Here is a 20,924-nt window from a genome sequence, read left to right on the forward strand (position 1 = left end):
TCTCGTCTCTCAAAAGATGCACATACCTGGATTTTAATGCGACATTTACTGAATCTTAAATATGGGCAGATAACCTAAAAATTCTTTAAACACTGTTTGATAAATTGTATCTGTGAGTGGCACACGTTCGATCTCTACCCGGGACGGAGATGGGAGAGGGGTAGCTGCACCTGCCGTCTGCCCCATGCCTGCAGTGACGTCCACGCGCCTCTCTTCAGTTCTCGGGTCCTTGCCCCACAGCTGGAGGGACAGCCGCACATGAGAAATTGCGATCTGTAAAGACAAAACGACTTGCCCCAAAGTCCTCTAGCCGCCACCAGGTGGAGTCAGCCCCGAATCCCATTTGAGGGCTCTGGCTCTAACACCTGATCTCCCGTGGCCCGGCTTAGAGGCACAGCAGTTCTTCTGGAGGTGGGGCCTCCTGGGTCCCGGGGCTGGGAGACGCTCCCAGGAACACCCGGTCCTGCTGGGAACGTGGGTGAGCAGGTGTGAAGGGCCGCATTGAACAGGAAGGTACCTACTGGGAGGGCCCCTCGGGCAGTGGGTCGTGCACACTGGGGAGCCACTGAAGGTTCTTCAGCAGAGCTGACCATCTGAATGGTACTTTAGGAAGGTTACTCTGGCACCACTGCTTGAGAAGCAGTAAAGGGGGGATAACCCTCCCAAACCAAAAGGGCAAATCCTGTTTTCCTCACTTTGTACCCAAGGAAACAGGTTTAGAAAAGTGGGGGGGCTCCCATAGTCCCGCAGCTGAGTGACACAGGTGGCCCTGAGATCCAGCTCTTCTGATTCTTAAGCTGGTGCTCTCTCCAGTGGGCGGGCAGGCCTATGGTTCTATAAATACCAAAGCATGCAGAACACAGTTCCCTGTTCGTTCCTTCCCTCCTCCTCAACACAAGTTGGTCTAGTTGAGGTGCTGAGCCCAGCAAGGCATGCGGCTAGGGTCCAGCCGATGCTGGGGACTCAGCAGAGGCCACTTAGGTTGTGCAGAGTCACTTCCTTTCTTTTCGCAATGAGCACCACCGGCCCCTCCAGCGATGCCACGGGTCCCGCTGCCAGTCTCGGGCGGCAGAGCCTCTAGATGCTGGAGTGAGGTGGGAGAGGAAGCTTTTCCTCTTTGCAGAAGGCCCCCAGGGATAGCAGTGAGAAGCTGGCAGATTCTGAAGCCGGAGATGGCAGCGTTTAGCACCAAGCCCTGGGACACTCCTGACACGACTCTCTGGCCCTCATGGGGCCCTGCACCGGGGCTGCAGACCTGTTCACCCGCAGAGGGCCCTTGACCACTTCTAAACCACTGTGACTCTTAGCACTGACCTCCATTCATCCAGCAAATACTGAGGATTTGCTAGGTGCTGATTGTTGTATGCAGCCACTAATTGGTAAGCAAAGTCTACCGCTGAGAGTCTTCTATTTGGTTCTCAGCATTGCTGCTTACCAGCTGTGGGATTTTAGGGAAGTTACTTGACCTCTCTGAGCAGCTGACCCCCTGCCTGGTAGACAGGGATATGAGTGTCTGTCATAGGGATGTGATGATTAAAAAGATAATTCTGTGCTTAGTTGGAGCCTCCCTTCACTTCACCCCCAAAGAGATAACAGCCTAGGCCCCTCTGGCTCCACATAAAACTCTGAAATTGGCAGCGTGGGATATTTGGGGCTGGGGGCAAGGAGGAACGTGCTGTGGCTTTGGGGGTGTGCTTTTGTTTCTGAAACAGTCCCTGTGCATGTGATCTCAGGACCCAGTGCAGAACCAACCACTGCTGCCCCAAATCTTCTCCTGGCTTCCCCTGCCTCTTCCCCCAGCGTGGGGCTGAATCCTGATTCAGACTGATAGCTGTTCCTCTCCCGCAGGGGGCTGGATTCTCTGGATTCCTGTGGGACTCTGCGGCCGGGGTGGAGCTGAGAGACGCCACCTCGCAGGAAAGTTCACCTGGCAACGGGCATGGGAAGCCCACGGGTCCCAGCCCGTACCTTGCGAGGTTCAAGGTACCATTCCATGTTTCTGTGAAGGTCTACTTCTAAAAGCTGGGGGGTGGGGGTGGGGGGTGGGGGTAGGGGGTCCCTTTCTAAACTGAGATCCAGAGCGGCCTCTTCTTTTTGTCTTGATTTCATTCTCTTTGAGGGTCAGGTCAGCATGTCCTCCTGGGGTTCCCTTGGCCGGTGAACTTGTCCAGAACAGGAATGAGAGGGATTGGGGGCGGGGGGCGGGGGGTGGGGGGCGGTGAGGACTCTAGCTCTGATAACTCTGGCATCTGGGCACAGAAGATCAAATGGCTGGCTCCCAAACCTAACGCGCGTCAGAATCACCTGGGGGGCTTGTCTTAAAATCAGGGATTCCTGGACCGTACCCCAAACACACAGAATTTCTGGGACAGGGCCCAGGACTGCCTATTTTTCAAAGGTACCTTCAGTGCTTCTTCATTCCTCTGGCATTTGGAGATCACTGGATTAGAGGACAGCAGAATGGGTTCTGAGGATATGCTTCTCCTTACCAGGAGGTGGAAGGGTGGGGTGGGAGGTTGGGGGTGGGGAGGGGAAGACCCTCAAGGGGTCATCTGAGTTTGGAGGGATTCAAGAGGAGCTTCTGGGTTGTGGAGTCAGGGCAGCCCCACCACTGACCTCTCCAGATGAGCCCTTCCCTACGTGAGCATCGATAGGAGCAGGGGGACTGATCTGAGCTGTCTTTTTGATTGCCCGGGATGCACCTGGGATACGTCATGAACAACAAACAGTCAGAAGCTGGGCATTAGGAGGAAAAAAGAAGCCAGCAGCCAAAATAGATCTCCCAGTTGGCACTCAATTGACCTTATCCCCATGGCACTTACCTGTGAAATCCAGGGTCAGGCAAGAGTGGTCCCTTGCCACAGAGCCTGCTGGGTGTTTGAGCACCCCCTGCCCACCACCCCCCCCCCCACTTCTGTGTGCTCCAGAGCAGTTCTGGAGCCTGAGAGTTGCCTCAAATCACAGCACGGTCTCTGGCGGCACGTGGCAGGGGCAGCCTCTGTGCTGGGAGCTGTGTTGTTGCAGCCGGGATCTGGACCAGGCTCTGCCCCCGGCTGCAAAGTTGCTGGGGTTCTGTGTGCACACGCACGCCTGGGGGTGCCTGTGGTTGTGCTTAGGAGATTGATGTGCAAAATCTGCCAGTTACCCTCTTCAAAACCTCCTAGTGCCACCCTGGATTTCTGTTTTATGTAAAGTGGTCGCACTTGCTTTGACCTAGCAGGGCAACAGCCAGACCAACCGGTGTCTCCAATTTTGTTTATTTATTTTTTTTTAACGTTTATTCATTTTTGAGAGATAGAGTGTGAGTAGGGGAGGGGCAGAGTGAGGGAGACACAGAATCTGGAGCAGGCTCCAGGTTCTCCTCCTAGGCAGGGTTTCCCTGCCTGTGGCCTTAAGGTGGTTTCTCTGTGGTCAGAGCCACAGCTGCAGAGGGCTCTCCAGGCTGGGTGGTGATGATGGTGAACTGGGGTCATGTCTGTAAGATGAAATGAAGTGAAGCCTTCACTTCGTGGGGGCTCCCCCTGCACCCCTGTCCTTCCTGGCAGTATTTAGCGTTTGTCACCACGACAAATGGAAGGGCAGGAGTGCCAAAACCTGAGCAGCTGAGCAAAGCTGCTGTGCCCAGGAGACCATCTCTGTGTGTTTCTGTCCCTGCCCACCACGACACCTGCCCTGGGGACCCAAGGCTGCGACGTATCCCGTGCTGCCAGGCTTCAGCTAGCTTTCCTGTTCCTTTGAAATCTGGTGAAAGTGAGCAGCAGGGCACAGTGGTCTCCAGAGAGAAGAGAACACAAAGGGGGCGGGTAGGTGGGATGTGTGTGGGGTGGGGAAGGAAGTGGGTCCCAGCGGTGAGTCCTGGCAGAGGGATCACGGTCTGGCCCTAGAGGGTAAGACCCCAGTCTTGCTTAACCACCAGCTGCGGGAACCACCGCCTCCCGTTTTGTGGTTGCTTACAAGGAAAAAACAAAAAACAAAACCTGACCTTTCCAGATGCACCTGGTTTTCCAGACCCTAAGTTGGAAAGGGGGGTGTGATGTCCTACAGGGGCCTCAAAAGAATCCAAGCGCGATCTGTCTTGCATTATCTCTTGGAGTGTGAGCTTGCCTTGTTTGTGTTTGCTGTTGTCAACATCGTGCAGGAAGCTGTTCCTAAGTCAGAAGCAACGAATACAGGAAATATGAGCATCTGAGCCTGTCCCTGTTGCTTTGTTTCTTCTTGCCTAGGTGGGAAGCAATGACTTGACCCTTGTGAACCTTCACCTGGCATCCATGATCCTCCCAGGGGGCGACAATCCAAGCAGGAATCACAGTGACAGCCACCGCTTGGCTACCTTTGCACAGACCTTGCAGGAAACCCTGAAAGGTAGGAGATTGTCTTTATCCTCGGCTGGGCCGACAGCTCCCACTTCTGCAGGGGGCAGGCAGGGGGCTGCCTCTTCGGAGCATCCCTCCGATCCCTTAGGCTGACAGGGCTGTCAGCAGCAGTGCATGCTGGGGGCACAGAAGACCGTCTGTCAGCCCCTGCATATCGTGGAGCCCAGCCACCCCTGTGCATGGTGACACCTCCGTCTCTGGGCCTACCATGCACGCTCCACACTGTCAGCTTTGGGGCTTTTCAGCCTCTCTTTGATGGAAAGGATTAAGGGGGAAAAAAGTGACGACACCCTCCCCCGTGACAAGTCCTCCTGCGTTCAGCTGCTGCTGTGGTGATGCCACCTGCAGATTGGCACGTGCTCGTCTTGTGAAGGAAAGACAGTTGGTGACTGGGAAAGTCCTGATTAGCACAAGGTAGATTTTTTCTCCCTGCTGGGATGCAGATCAGCCTGGAGCTCTCAGAAAACCCACATTTCGTCTTGGCTCCTTCAGTCGCTGTAGGACCTCAGGGAAATCACCACACTACTTGTAGCCCGTCCAGTCAGGGACTGGCCAGCGCTCGCCTCAACAGGGGCGGCTGGGGAGGCATGGTGGTGATCTGTGGATGTACCGGGCACACAGTGAGGGCTCAGCAGACACGAGCTGACTCAAAACATACCAGAGGATTAAGAGAGCAGTGAAAAGAGCAGAGCTTCAGTGGGAAGTGGGCTCTCTGTTTCCAGGCTCTGCCCCAGCAATACAGAAATTTTCCCGTGTGCAGGTTGACCGGAAGGAAGAGTTAACGCTGCTGTAAAGACTGGGCTTTTTGGCTGGACTTTTCAGAGCCCTGCCCTTCTCTAGGTGGGCGTTTACAGCCGGAGGCCCAGAATTGTCTTAACGTGTTCTTGAGTTTTCACCAATAGTCTCTAGTTTTCTAAGCCTTGTCCATGTTAGATTGGCCCCTCACAGGGGTGACTCGTGAGAATTCGGCTATAAAAATAATTTGGTCAGATTAGAGCTTTACATTTTAAAAAGACTTTTTGATTGTAGTAAAACATACATAACAGACACTTACCATTTACCGTTTTTTTTAAGCGTTTGGTGGCAGTACGTACATTTACATGGTTTTACAACCATGATGTCCCTCCGTCTGCAAGACTTCTTCATCTTCCCAAACCAAAACTCTGTGCCCGTTCAACATGAGCTCCCCACCGCCTCCTTCCCCAGCCCCCAGCAGCCACCCTTCTACTTTCTGTCTCTATGAATTGGAGCACTCTAGGTACCTCGTACAAATGGAGTCATGCGGTATTTGTCCTCTCGTGGCTGGCTAACTTCACTTACATCGTGTCTTTATGGTTCATCCATGTTGTAGTATGTGTCACAATTTCCTTCCATTTTGGGTGCCTGGGTGGCTCGGTCGTTAGGCATTTGACTTTGGCTCGGGTCATGATCTCACTGTTCGTGAGTTTGGGCCCCACATCAGGTGAGTGTGAGCCCCGCTTCAGGCGAGCCCCTGATAGAAGCTTCTCTATCTCTTTCTCTCTCTCTCTCTTTCTGCCCCTTGCTCACATGCACATGCTCTCTCTTTGTCTCTCTCTCTCTCTCTCTCTCAAAAAAAATTCCTTCCTTTTTAAGGCCAAATACTATTCTGTTGTGTATATATACTGCATTTTGTTTATCCATTCATTGGTCGGTGAATACCTGGTTTCCATCTTTTGGCTGTTGTGAATAATGCTGCTGTGGATGTTGATAGGCAACTTACATTGTGAACCAGGATGTGCTGTGACTAGCATTCTACTTAAATCAGGGGTCTTCCTGCTAAAAAAAAAAAGTCACAAAGATGTCTAAGCTGAGATACTCCATCCAAGAAGCAGCTCTGTGGGAAATTGTTCACCCACAGCTTGTCTCTAGCCTATTAAAAAGATGACTTCATAGCATTTAAAATCTGTGGACGTTTCTGTTCTCGACCTCAAGCTTTTCCTTGTCTGTACACGGAAGCAGAAAAAAAAGATGCCAGTTCATAACTTCTCTGATAACGTCTCACTGTTATTTCTGACATCCAGAGTGCGGTCAGGTTTTCATTCCAAGTTGCCAAGGGACTGTTGACCCATAGCCCGGCTTGCCTTGACTTGTCCGGGTATGGACAGTGACTCATGTTCCCAGTGCCCTTGTGCTTATAACTAATATCCAGTTGTTAACTGGTGACACAGCAGACCCAAGGGTTCAGGAAGTTCTCGAGCGTGCCCAAGGTACAAGGGCAAATTGATTATTAGCAGAGGTGGCTGAGCTAAAACAAAGACTAAGCTTTTATTCCACAGCTATCAGAGCAAACAGAGCCAATTTGATTAGCGAACTCTGGGCCTTTCTGCCTTTGTCTGGAATGCGCATCTGGGTTGACCTCAGTGTGTGGTGTGCCAGTCCTCTGATGGGATGGCTTTCTTTCAGACCCCCCTGGGGCTCTCTCTGTGAACTCAGCGTGAAACAGGGTGCATAGTATGGCTTGGCATCTGGGTAGGACTATCCCTCAGTGGCGACCAGCTCTTGCTATTGTCACTGGCGTCCTGTAAATCTAGGAACTATCTGAGGAAGTCAGCCCCAAGCATCCTCCCTGCCGCTCCTGGGAACTAAGGATCCCATCCCAGGCAGATGGCTTTTTAGGAGAATTCAGGCCTCTGTGCACCTGTGGATTCTCGGAGGCAAGGACTGTGCTTGCTGCCAGCACAGAGCCCAACGTGGTGCTTGAACCCACAAAGCCGAGAGACCTGAGCTGAAACGCAAGAGTCAGATGTGTAACTGTCCGAGCCACCCAGAAGCCCCATCACGGAGAGCAATTTAACCAAAAGCAGATGAGTTGTGAGAGGCCTGGATGTGCGCATTCAGAAAGAGCTGTGGTGTTGTCATTCCTGAAGTCACACGGAGCTGTGTCTGCTGACCTCTGACACCAGCATCTCTCCTGGTTTCAGAGTCGCTTTGGGCCCAAACCTTTTCGGGTCTGCGTCCCAATGAAAACGTGTCTCGTTATATGGGAACGTCCTGCCTCATTTCTCCTAACCTTCAGCTTTTCTTGTTATTTAGTAAACATAGCATCCTTGTCTTTTCTCCTTTCAAAAAGTACACCTTAATTCTGGGGGCTTTCCTTGTGCCTCATTCACCCATTTGTTCCATACGTGCTTATCGAGTGTCTGCCGTGCAGCAGGCACTGTTCCAGGCACATGGGATTTTGTGATGAACAGCCGCCCACGTCCTCATGGCTCTCGCATTCTAGCCCTTTATGAAGAGCCGTGAGCTTGAGGGCTGGCAAGCCACTCAGCCTCTCAGAGACTTAGCTTCTTACCTGTGGAGAAGGCCCAATACCAGGTGAAGGCTCATGGATGGCCAGGATGAAGGCTCATGGATGGCCTTAGCACTGGCCAGGTAGGAGTTGTTCATTTTATTCTCAAGTCTGCTTTCCTGTTGAAGTTGGCACTGATTTCTCAAGTCATGTTGAGATGTTGTTGAGATACAGCCTAGGGGTACCATTACATCTCTGTAGGCCACAGGTGGAACCCCAGGAGGGTCTTCCATCGCACCCCCTTTTGTCCCTCATGGTCCCCAGAGCGGGTGTCATCTGCAGTGCACGAGTGCCCTCTGCTGGTGGCTTTTGTCATTTCACTTCAGATTTCTTTGCCTCTAGCCATTATTGCTGAAAACACGTTGGTGTCCCGGAGAAAGACTTCCTGCAGGTCTCGGATACCTTGGGCTCTCGTTTATGAACTGCCTTTCTTAAAGACTCCCTTGAAAGCTAGGACAGACACCCTGCTAGCCACGATAATGTGGCTCCCCTGAAGGGAATCTCGAGACGGCAGAGGTATGGGAATCCCAGAGCCTAGCTGGGGTCCACTGTCCTCTCAGAATGTCTGCTCCTTCCGGGAAATACTTTGTGATGACTCAGTACTTCGTGATGATTAAGTTGCTTTAGTGAACATCAAACAATGGTAGAAATGTTGAAAACAAGGGGAAAAACCTCTCACTCTGGTCCTGTATTAGTCTGCTAGAGCTGCCATGACAAAATACTATACTCTGGGTGGCTTAGACAATAGGAATGTATTTCTTCACAGTTCTGGAGGTTGGAAGTCTGAGATCAAGCTGTCAGAGGGATGATTTCCTTGACTTGTAGATGGCCACCCTCTTGTAGTATTTGCATGTTTTTTCCCCCACTGTGCCCAATAAATGTTTTTTCCAGCTCTTGTTAAATATCTGGACAAGACCCTCAGGCTTTTTCTGCCATGAGATTTGGAACACCTGAGCTGGAACAGAGGCGATCTCTGCTTCACATATCTTTCCTTTTCCAAATGGGTTACAAACCTACTCTTAAACTTTTGCGTATATTTTGGTTTTATGTTTGTTGTACACGGTATTGGGAAAAATTGGAAGAATGAGAAGCATATGCATTCCTAACCCTGGGGAGTCCAATCAGAGAATCAGGATCCCACTTAGTGGGTTATAGTGAATATTGGGTTTACCTCCCACAACCTCTTAAATACCTGATTTTCTTTGTTCTACCTCCAGGAGAAAAAGACATGATTGTTTTAGGAGATTTCGGCCAGGGACCTGACAGCAGTGACTATGATATCTTAAGGAAAGAAAAATTCTACCACCTGGTCCCTGCACACACCTTCACCAACATCAGCACCAAGAACCCCCAAGGCTCAAAGTCTTTGGACAACATCTGGATCAGTAAAAGCTTAAAGAAGGTTTTCACAGGTAAAGCAGAAGTCACTCGTTCTTTTTCCTGTTCAGAAATGGTGTAAGAGAGACCCATCTGAACTGATAGTTCCAGGTCCTTTGGCTTGATAACTCTGGTCAGGAGTTCTCACCGCCTCCGTGGGCATTGACAGGATTATGTATCGTTTAGGTGCCTGTATAATTATCATTCAAACAGAGCCACTTTTAAGGGCTAAGAGGGGCTGTGAAAAATAATGAAGAGGCATTCACTGGTCTTCAGGAGTGGCAAACTGACTGTGTCTTAGGCAAACCTGGTTCTAGGCCAGCAGGGTACCGATTCAGAGATGAGCTGATAGCTCACTTTAATTTAAGGACACTCAGTCATTTAGCAGACACTCCTTAAGCATCATAACATTCAGGCACCGTGCTGTGGCCCGAGGCTTCCTGCCGCACTGTCTGGGCGAGGGACAGCCACTGAGGATGAGCAGACATGTCTCAGAGCGTCACGGTAGGACAGGGGACATGCTTCTCACAGACTGTATGAGGATCAGGGTGCGGTGGGGAATCTGAGCGCCGCAACACAGCCCCCGACCGAGTCTGCTGAGCAGACTTTGGGTCAGGAAGCAATCGGTCGGAAATACGACAGTGACAGTGACGGTAAGGTTTTTTGATGAATGGCGAGAACAGTAGTCCTCAATCCTGCCTGGTTGTTTCACTCAGTCCCAACGTGTTACACATATTATACTTCAGGGAGACATTCCACATTGGTGAAAGTGCAATTCTGGGGTCGCCCCTGTAGAAGCCTAACGGGCAGCCAGGGCTGAGATCTTCTCGCCAGTCCGGACTGTGTCACCAGCTTCTACCTCTGTCTGGGTGCCAGTTGCCTGTTGGACTGTGTCGGGGAGGATCTGAAGGACGAGGGAAGCGGGTCTCGGGGGGAGTGACCGTCATCACACTAGGCGAGATGCAGCTTGCAGAAAATGCGCGGTGGGCCGGAGAGCGGCCACAGCCTGCCCAGCTGCCAGGAGGTGCCTGCAGAGAGCGGCTCTCATCAGGAGAGCTGGACGGTTGAGAACACAGGGCCAGAAGGAAGGTAGGAATCATTTCATCCGTCCCCTTGCTGCGAAGCTAGAGACGAAGGTACAGGGAAGAGTGGCCACCATCATGGAACTGTCACGTGGGCAGGCCGTGGCTCAGCCCAGACCTGTTCGCGCTTCCACTAACGTGACCTCGCTTCTCACTGGAGGTCTCTGGCCGTGCTCCCTCACTACGCTCCCTTCTGTAACTATTCTGTTACTGTTTGTGTTTTTGTTTTTTTAGTTTTTTTGTAATGTTTGAGAGAGAGAGACAGGGCACGAGCGGAGGAGGGGAAGAGAGAGGAAGACACAGAATCCAAAGGAAGCTCCAGGCTCGAGCTGTCAGCACAGCTCAAACTCACGAACTGCCCTGAGATCATGACCTGAACCGAAGTTGGATGCTTAACCTGCTGAACCACCCAGGCGCCCCTCACTGTTTTTCAAATATACTTGTGCTTTATATGTTTCTAAAGCATTAGAGTTTTTTTTTTTAATTTTTTTTAATATTTATTTATTTTTGAGAGAAAGAGACAAGGGCAAGCAGGGGAGGGGCAGAGAGAGAAACACAAAATCTGAAGCAGGCTCCAGGCTCTGAGCTGTCTGCACAGAGCCTGATGCGGGGCTTGAACTCATGAACCATGAGATCATGACCTGAACCAAAGTCGGACGCTTAACTGACTGAGTCACCCAGGCACCCCCTAAAGCATTATTTTAAAATACTTTTACTTGCTCATAAGCCTCTGTAAGAACTTTTTCCTTTTTACTCTTTCCTGTAGAACTCCTTTACCTCCCCCACTTACTGCCTTTGCTTTGTGAAATAAACTTTCACTTTGGACATCTTTGAGAGACATTTGACCTTACGTCAAATATATTTACTCTTGCTGCTCAGATTAGAAAAGCTGTATAGTGAGGAGGAGGTCAACCATAGGCTGATACGTGAATGGGCGGGAGGCCTAGACTCGGGGGGCAGGGGGGTGTTCAGTGCCTACATGGTAAGCCCTCACTTTTCCAGGAAACCAAATTGGCTGGAACATTTTGTTTGCACAGGCAAGCTGGATATCTGAGGAGTATCGCCAGGGAATCCTGACTTTACAGACATTGAACAGAGGCCTCTTCTTGCCAGCCAGGACCCCACCCAGCCCCAGGCCTCATCTCTGCGTCTCTTTTCCCTCTGTCTCTCCAGGTCACTGGGCTGTAGTGAGAGAAGGCCTCACGAACCCTTGGATTCCAGATAACTGGTCCTGGGGAGGAGTGGCTTCTGAGCACTGCCCCGTGCTAGCCGAATTTTACACTGAAAAGGATTGGAACAAGAAGGAATGCCCTCGGAATGGCAACGGGGTCACTTTGGAGCGAAGCGAAGCCAACATTAAACACGAGCGATGATGGCACCAAATCTCTTTTTTCACCTCTGACCCAGAGGGCCCCGGGCAGGGAGTTCGCCCTTCCAGGTGAAGACGAGGACTCGGAACTTTCTCTCAGTCTTCATCCTGACAACACTAGCACCTGGGCCTCGACCTGCCTGCCTTCTTTGTGGACATTTTTGGACCCCTAATGGGGGAGGGAGGTACCGGATGGTCAAATCGGAAGCACAGTGGGGAACTAAGATGGCTTCTAACGTGTGGATGCCATCCACCTCAGCAGACTCGGGCTGGCCGGCTGCCGCCCTGGGTGGCAGCATACAGAGGACAGTAGTGGGGCTGACAGGGCAAGAGAGGGCCGTCTCAGGCTGCCAGGCCCTGTCCGAGCAATGCCAGAAGTTCTCCTTTCTGACCACCAGTCCATGATGCTCTGGCTGCAAATTACATAAAGCTTTTAACTGTGATTGAGCTGAGCACTCTCCTCAAATATTTTGAGTGGTGATTTTTAGTTTTGTTCTGAAAAAAATAAACAGAGATGAACATGCCTGGTTGCAGTGAGAGTCCTGGGGGAAGGGGCCGGGTGCTCCCTGGCCCGGGTGTTTTGTGCCCACTCCCGTGCCTCTGTGACGCCGTCGTCCGGGGAGCCTGCTCCTTTACACCCCACGTTGCAGCGATGCCTCTCGCATCCCTGTCGACCCCCTGAGATCACCATAAAATTCATTCTGTGACCTTCTCCTTCCCAGCCTGTTCTTTGTCTTCTGAACCCTTGGCTAGACTGTCCTGTACACTGAGCCCCACTTGTGCCTCTGGACGCTCGGCAGAGGTTCCTGTGCTGGACAAGAATTCTGTCAGGGTGATATCATTTCCTCCCTCCCCGCCCTCGTCACTTTTCAATCCGATCCCTAGCCCAGAGCTGCCTGATAGTGCTTCTGAGGAATATCTGTTGATTCTGGGTCCGCAGGAAGCTCAGCCTGGGAGTATTGAGGGAGGGTCTATTTTGGGGGGCAGTCGGGCAGGGGGGCAAGCACATGTTAACCGCCACCAGGGTCCCTCTCCTTAGATGGCATGGTTCTCCCTGAGGTCTCCCGTGAGACCAGGATTATAACACCCACTTCACAGCCAAAGGAACGAAGGCTTAGAGAGCTTAACCTCCTGCAGCTTACACAACCGGTAAGTAAATAGATGGAATCCAAACCCAGCCCAAAGTCCAGGCCCACATATCAACTCTACACTTGCCAACAGCAGTGCTGTGTAAGTAGCACGGTTGATAGTGAATGTGTGAGTCATGAGCCTGGATCACCTGGGTTATTCCAGGTCACCATGGGAGCTGAGGGTTTATTCTTCTTCCGCACTGAAAACCTGATGCAGACCAGCACCCAGAAACTGTTGTCACCACACAGTGTGATCCCTGTGACTCGAGTCTGGGGCTGGATGCAGTGAAAGAGGCCAATTTTCCACCAGAAATCATCTTTGGGACTGCCCAACTCCAAGGAGCATCACTGATCATGGGCGCAGGAAGAAAGGCCTTCCTTGGGGCTCTGAGCATCCCTGGGCATCAGCCATGCCCGCTCCGAGGGACTGTCTCTCCAGTAGGAGGGTGAGTAGTGCCTCTCCCTTGGACTCAGACTGGACCACTGGAGGCACGGAGTCTGTGATGGCTGAGCCTTGACCCAAAGAGCTCTAGTTAGAAGGAAACAACACGGCAGGGAGGAAAGGGTGAGCTCAGCTTCCCAGCTGAGCAAACCTTTTTTGGTGCCTCATCTAGAGTGCAAACCTCCACCAGCATTTGCCAGCCAGCTGCCCCAATCCTTTTAGCCAGGCTGACTTTTGCACCAAAACTATGGAAATAAAGGCTTCTTAAGTGAGAGGAAGGGAAAAGAAAGCCAGTTAAATGGCCCTGATGAAGGCCATTCTGTTTGAGCTGGAGGCAAACTCAGCAGCCACACCTCATATGCAGAGTGGCCTCAGCTTTAGCTCCTAAGGTCCAAGCCATTGCTCAGGAAGCTGTGTGCTGAGGCAGCTCTTCTAGTTCGAGACCCAGCCCTCCTGGTTTTTGCTTTGGGGGATGGTTTGGGCTTGGGTTTTGCTTTGCTTTGTTTTCTTTCTTCTCGTTTTTGCTGTCTTCAATAGATTTTATTTTTATTTTATTTTTAATTTTTTTAATGTTTATTTATTTTGAGAGAGCGAGAGAGAGAGCAAGCAGGGGAGGGGCTGAGAGGAAGATAGAATCCCAAGCAGGCTCTACACCATAAGCACAGAGTCCGATATAGGGCTCGAACCCATGAACAGTGAGATCATGACCTGAGCCGAAATCACGAGTCAGATGCTTAACCAACTGAGCTACCCGGGTGCCCTAATAGATTTTATTTTTAAAGGTAGTTTTAGGTTTGTAGGAAACCAGAGCAGAAAACACAAGAGTTCCCGTACTCCCCCTGAAGAGTTTCCCAAGTTGTTAACATCACTGTGGTATATTTGTTACCACTGACGAAACAGTATTGTACATTATTAATTAACCGAGGTCCAGAGTTTACATTAGGGTTCACTCTTTGTACATTCCATGGGTTTTGACAAATGTATAAAGACATCTATCTACTTCAATCCAAAACTCCTCTGTGCTCTGCCTGTTCATCCCCTCCCCCTGGCAACCACTGGTCTTTCTACTGTCTCCATAGTTTTGCCTTTTCCAGACACCATATAGTTGGAGTCATACAGTCTGTAGCCTTATCGGGTTGGTTTCTTCTCTTAGCAACCCGTGTTTAAATATCCTCTCTGTCTCCTCATGGCCTGACAGCTCATTTCTTGTTGTTGCTGAATGAGAGTCCATTGGATGGAATGTATCTGTCCCCCACTGCCCCGGGGATTGTTACTAAGCCCTACCCTTCTCCAGAGTTTCCTTCCACCCCATCTCCAGCTCTGTGCACAAATGTAACATTTCCATCAGATTCTTCCTTCCCTCCCCATTCTTTTCTTTCTTCTCCCACCAGGATTGTTGGAGAAGGGACCCCACTGCGAAGCCACTTTGTTGGAAAAGCCAAGAGGATTTTTAAGAGGATTAAGCACTAGGGAACCGGAAAGCCCCAGGCACCAAGCAGAAGCCCTGGCATCCTCCCTGGGCCTCGCTCACAGGAGCACTGCAGGCGACCAGAGCCCCTCCTCTCCTGCCCCAATGGAACCTTCCTCTCCTGACAACTGTCCCACAGAGGTCCTGTTATCCGAGAGCTCTCGTCCTCTCTCTGTGCAGGAGCCGGTCAGTAGGGCTGTCTCTCTCAGTTCTGCCCCACCAGCCTTGTCCTTTACTGTCAGCAGACTTAGTGGGACTGACTAGGAGGCTAGCCAGAAACCCTCCTGTGCTACAAATAATTGGGCCCAAGCTATGACTCCCTCACTACTGCTTGGAAGATGTCAAGGGAAGCAAAAAGGGCATGGCCCTCAAGAGAGGGCTGCATTCTTTCAAAGCCAGAGGGAGGTGGTTTTCTTTGTGTTTCTTTGGATCTAACTGTTGGAGTTCTCCTCCCCTGCTCCCACACAGACACCATCCCACTCGAGTGAGGGAGAACCCAGCCTGGCATATGTCGCCACCATTGTGCGATGGGAGGTAAGTGCTCATCACAGGTGACTGTCACAGGGTTTGCTTTCAAAGGAAAGGAATTAATGGCTTCCACACTGCTCACTTATCTTAAATAATCCTTGCCCTCGCTTATTGGCTCCTTCCTGTCCTAAGCACCTTACACTTTTAACTGCTTTTATTCCTCAGAAGAGTCCAGTGAAGTTGGTACTATTGTTTGTGTGTTCTTTTACAGATGAAGAAACTGAGGCACAGAGTAGGTAAGAGACAAGGGACTCTGGTTTCACGGTGATTAAGGACTACAGTTGGCCTGGGACATGTGAAGCAGACAAGGAAGACTATGGAAAGAAAACAAGTGGCCTTGACAAAGGCAGGTTGAAGTAATGCAAAAGGGACAGGCCAAGGAGCTTCTGCTGTGACATCCTGCTTTCCAGAAACCTCTTGGGAGGCCGAGTAGCCGAGAGTGACTCAGCGTTGGTCTTGCCCCAGCAGCACACAGACCGAGGAAAACAGGTGGGAGAGAGTCAGGGGTGGCCGGGTCCCTCAGCCATCACAGCCCCAAACAGCAAGGACAAGATATGAAGGCAGCAGGGAGGTATGGTCTGGGGGGACCCTGGGGCCTCTGGCTGTTGCCTCCAAGGGTGTCTCCAGCTCCTCCCCTTTTATCTGAGCATCTGGGTGGCCAGCTAGGGTTTGGTAACATGGACAATTCAGGCCCATGGGAGCAGTGAAGTTCAAAGGCCTGTAAAAGAGAGCAGCAGAAAAAAAAGTGCGTGCTACTTCGTCTCTGGAGAGACCTGTCCTTGTGTGACGGTGGTTGCCTATGGCTGGGGAAGGAGGGAGAAGCGAGACAGCGATACAGCCTCAGACCTTTCCCATCTGCTTGTGTTTTCCTGAGTGTGGGGTCAAATCACACGAGGCAGGAGGCTTCACTTGCTGCTTTGGGTTGTGGGGATGCTTAATAATAGTGTCTGCTGGGGCACGTGGCTGAGTCCGTTAAGCAGCCGACTCTTGATTTTGGCTCAGGTTGTGATCTCATGGTTTGTGAGTTTATGCCCCCAGTCGGGCTCTACACTGACAGCATGGAGCCTGCTTGGGATTCTCTCCCTCTCTCTCTCTACCCCTCCCCTGCTCATATTCTATCTCTCTCCCTCTCTCAAAATAAACTTAAAAAAAAAAGTGCTGAGCAAGCTGGGTTCCAGTTAATAGTCTGTGTTGGAATATGGACTTGCCCAGGCACCCTGCTGACTTCCGTTATGATGAATTATTTAATTAAGTGATTATTGTGGAGGGCAGGGAGCAGAAAGGACTCCGGTTTTACTGTGATGAGGGAGTGCAACTGGCCGGCATTGCGTGATAGCATCAGAACCAGTAGCCTTGTACAGAGCCTGACTTGGCAGCTGGAGGAAGGTGTCAGGCTACTGGGCCCAGGCCCACTGTGTTTCCTCTGATAGTTTCTTTCTTCTGGGTTCTGAGATGTGCTGAGGTAGCATTTTTAAACAGAGATTCCAGAGATGGCTTCTCTGGAAAGAAGGGCCAACAGGACACTATCCCTATTCTTTGCTTTAAAAATAGCTAATGAATCCTGGCTAACCATCCCCCCACCCCCCCCACCCCCCTCCACATAACCCCTGCTCCATTCACTGACTTGAAAAGCCCAAGGCCAGGAAGCAAGGAAATGCCAGGATGAGGCCAGCCACAAGCACAGATTTGCTGGGAGCTGGGGGGCACCTTGTATACTTTTCCCACGCCGTCACCTTACCTTCTTCTCTAAAGTGTTATGTCTGACCCAGATATCAAGCAAGGGAAAATTCTTTCCGGGTCAGTGGGCCTCCCACTCCATTGCATGGAAGAAGCACCCAGGAGCTTTCTGGCAAGCAGGCTCGTAAGCTGTAGTCCAGAGAGTCTGATGATAGAGCACTGAGCCCAACAGGATCCATGAAGGTGCCCTGAGACTCCCACCTTAAGAAATAGCAATGAAGGAGGGTCTTTAAGTGCCTAGAAACACAGCTGAGCCTACTATAAATAATACTAAAGCTAGCGATGGGGGTGGGGGGGGTGACTAAAGGATCAAGAAGGAATGTGGCAGTTTATTAGAATTTTAGTGTGGCTTTTAATGAGTAGCTAAGAGATTCCTTTGGTGGGGACAGTAACTATGAATAGTCCCGGAATCTATGTCGGAGATCAACAGTTACTGAACAAGTGAAGGATCAAAGTTGACAGGCATCAGAAGCATTATTACTGTGACTGCTGGATTAAGTGTCTGAGCCCTTGGCTTGCTGATGCCAAGGGGGTCTCTTCATTACTTTAATTACCAAACCCAAGACCAGGTTTCAAAGACTGATGTCGAGTAAATGCCCACTATTTGTAGAACTGGTAAACAACTGGAGCTCTAGGAATTTGTTTAGTTTTCCTTCTGAATTTTTCTGAACATCATGGTTCACCACTTATTTATCCAAGTTTAAATTACCAGAGAATCTTTTAGAAGTCCAATCTTTTCATGTTTATCACACTAAGGAGTCTCATGGGCCTACATGCAAGCAGCAGTTGGACTGAGTAGTTTCGGTGATGAGGCCAGCTAGACCCAGTGAATTTATGGGATCAGACCTGAGAGCCTTTGCAGGCAGCTTCCAGACAGACCCTGGAGGCAAGGGCTCTAATTCCCATCCTCAACATACAGTATGCTCATGTTCTCAAAGCCTAGGCTTGTCCCTGACAAGTCTAGTCACTTATGTAACCCCTAAATGCTTCAGTTGCCTTCCCACAGACCCTCCAGAATCCCAGTTTTCAGGACCCTGTTTACCTGGGGGTATGGAGTTAGGGAGGTGAAGGCCTTTGTCTGCTTTTCATGATTTCATTTGAAGACAGTCCAGAAGCTTAAAGAGTTTGAAGGGTGCACTGTTACTGGGTATCTGGGGTCTGAGACAGAAGATCTAAAGATGCCACAGAGGTGTGGTACATCAAGGTGGGGCTTGAGGTCAGAAATTGTGAATTCCCTAGCCTTGTCTGTGATCCAGAAACAATGGGGACCTCAGTTTGTGGGCCACTGTTAGCTGTTGAGCTGAGAAATCTCTTTGACTGGAGGATCTGGTATCTTCTCTCTCATTTCTCTAAAAGGAAAACACTGGTTTTTCTAGGAAGTGTCTTAGGTAATTGTGTTAGGAAGCAGTGGTAAGGTAAAATAGCATCTGAATTTCACATTGCTCTTATCTCACATAGGTGTTGCTTGTTTTAAATAGACATACTGAAATACTACTGAAGATATCCCTCAAGACTGTAAATAGTATTTAATATACTTTAGCATACAATATACTTCATATATTTATACACAGTATGAATATTGGCTTTTAGCCCAACTCAAGGAACTTTTATGAAAACTTATTAGAGATTTAGATTGGACAGAAGAGGGCACCCAATTTTGGAATAGGCCTGCAGGAGACTTTAGTAACTACTTCTCTTGAGCTCTTTAAAGGGATATACAAATATTTCCTAGGAGAATTATGCTTGCTTAAAGTTAGAGTGTAGGTCTGGGCTTAAATTTAAGGGTTAACCAGCAAGATTAATCATCTAGGGGGTCTCCAGCCTAAAATAAAATAAGGAAAGGAAGAGCCAGAGAGAAGGGAAAAGAGCTCGTCCTCCCTCAAGTGGACAGCTGTGGAGTGGCACTCAAATTTCACTCCACTCCCACTACTGCTCAAATAACTCACTAGAGAGAGAATTAGGTCTTCCCAAATCCAGGAAGACCCATTTACCTGTAAGATCCAAGATACTTAATTTCCTGGGAGATAATAAAGTAATTAACAAAGAAGAATAGTAAATATGATTGTGATTATTTTTTTTAATGTTTATTTATTTATGAAACAGAGACAGAGAGAGATAGAGGGTGAGCAGGGGAGGGGCAGAGAGAGAAGGAGACAGAATCTGAAGCAGGCTCCAGGCTCTGAGTTGTCAGCACTGAGCCCGATGGTGGAGCTCAAACTCACGGACCATGAGATCATGACCTGAGCCAAAGTCAGACCGCTTAACCAACTGAACTACCCAGGTGCCCCTGATAGAGTTTATTTTTAAAGGGAAAGAGAAACAAACATCTGTTTTATCTAAATTTGAGATATTTACACCTGAGATAACCACATACTTGCTGCTGTTAAGAACTTTGATATAAATGGTGTTTGTGATTTTTTCGGGTTTACCTCATCCCCATATTGGAAAAAATGTCCAGCATTCCACAATCTCTTGAAGTTATCACCCACTGAAATTCCACCTATTTTTTTAAAAGAACAAACCCCCAAAACTTTATTTGAAGAGTTCATGTCTTAGAATAATCTGATATATAAAGTGGAAAAATCAAAATACAGAAAAGTATGTGTATTAATTTACCATTTGTGCTAAAAAATAAGGCAAAGTGTTTTTACATATTTGGTATCACATTTGATAGATACGCATAAAATATCTCAGGGATACAACACACACACTCACACACACAAACTAGTGAAGCTGGTTGTCTTCTCTTCCCCAGATTTACTGAGGTATGATTCACATATAATATTGGGGTATACAGTGTGATTGATGACTTAATACATTTATATATTATGAAATAATTACCACAGTAAGATTCTTAACACCTCAATCACCTTACATAATTACCATTTCTTTTCTGTGGTGAGAACATTTAAGGTCTGTTCTCTCAGCACCTTTCAAGTATACAGTATTGTTTACTATAGTCACCATGCTGTACTTTAGACCTTTCAGAACTAACTGGAAGTTTGTATCCTTTAATATCTCCCCACCCCCATTCCTGGTAACCATCGTTCTATTCTGTTTCCATGAGTTTAGCTTTTTTAGATTCTACATATAAGTGATAATCATAGAATATTTTCTTTCTCTGATTTATTTCACTTGGCATAGTGCCCTCAGGGCTCATCCATGTTGTTGCAAATGACAGGATTTTCTTCTTCCTCCTAGCTGAATAGTATTCCAGTGTGTGTGTGTGTGTGTGTGTGTGTGTGTGTGTGTATCACATCTTAAAAATTTTTTTTTTTTCAACATTTTTTATTTATTTTTGGGACAGAGAGAGACAGAGCATGAACGGGGGAGGGGCAGAGAGAGAGGGAGACACAGAATCAGAAACAGGCTCTAGGCTCCGAGCCATCAGCCCAGAGCCTGACGCGGGGCTCGAACTCACGGACCGCGAGATCGTGACCTGGCTGAAGTCGGACGCTTAACCGACTGCGCCACCCAGGCGCCCCATATCACATCTTTATTCATTCATCTTTTGACAGACCCTTAGGTTATTTGCATATCTTGGCTATTATGAAAAATGTTTCAGTACTTGCTGAACTGATTTATGTTCTCACCAACATTGTACTAGTCCCTTTTCTCCATATCCTTGCCAACTTGTTACCTCTTGTCTTTCTGATAACAGTCATTCGAACAGGTAGGTGGTGGTATCTCATTGTGGTTTTGATTTGCATTTCCCTGATGATTAGTGATGTTGAATGCCTTTTCATCTACATGTTGTCAATTTGTATGTCTTCTTTGGAAGAAAAGGTTCAGTTCTTTTGTTCATTTTAAAATCAGATTGTATTTTTTGCCACTGAGTTGTGTGAGCTCCTTGTGTATTTTGGACATTATCCCCTTAGCAGATACATGATGTGCAGAGATTTTCTCCCATTCCATAGGTTGCTGTTTCATTTTGTTGTCTCTTGTTGTGCAGGAGCTTTTCAGTTGGATGCAGACCCACTTATTTTTTCTCTTGTTTCTACTTTTGGTGTCATATCCAAAAAAATTAGTGCCAAGACCAGTGTCAAGGAGCTTTTTCCCTACATTTTTGTTTAGAATTTTTTGGGGTTCAAGACTTGTGCTTAAGTGT

The 20,924-nt window shown here is 49.1% G+C and overlaps 1 protein-coding gene across 4 annotated transcripts in view; it reads left to right on the forward strand.

The window, feature by feature from the left end:
• The window catches only part of EEPD1 (endonuclease/exonuclease/phosphatase family domain containing 1), a 147,266-nt gene that overhangs the window by 100,564 nt on the left and 25,778 nt on the right, over window positions 1-20,924 (forward strand). The window contains exons 5-10 of one of the 4 annotated variants that reach the window (XR_006212025.1): window positions 1,849-1,983; window positions 4,224-4,362; window positions 8,901-9,095; window positions 11,316-13,087; window positions 14,475-15,085; window positions 15,291-16,118. Coding sequence is in view for 1 of the 4 variants with exons in the window: in XM_042970024.1 (XP_042825958.1) it covers window positions 1,849-1,983; window positions 4,224-4,362; window positions 8,901-9,095; window positions 11,316-11,515 (669 nt within the window). In the remaining 3 variants the exon portion in view is untranslated. Of the gene's footprint in view, window positions 1-1,848; window positions 1,984-4,223; window positions 4,363-8,900; window positions 9,096-11,315; window positions 13,599-14,474; window positions 16,119-20,924 lie in introns of those variants that run through there. The other 3 variants (XR_006212026.1, XR_006212024.1, XM_042970024.1) reach the window with 3 other exon arrangements.

The sequence above is a fragment of the Panthera tigris genome, chromosome A2 (genome assembly GCF_018350195.1).
Source record: "Panthera tigris isolate Pti1 chromosome A2, P.tigris_Pti1_mat1.1, whole genome shotgun sequence".
Classification (NCBI taxonomy): Eukaryota; Metazoa; Chordata; class Mammalia; order Carnivora; family Felidae; genus Panthera; species Panthera tigris.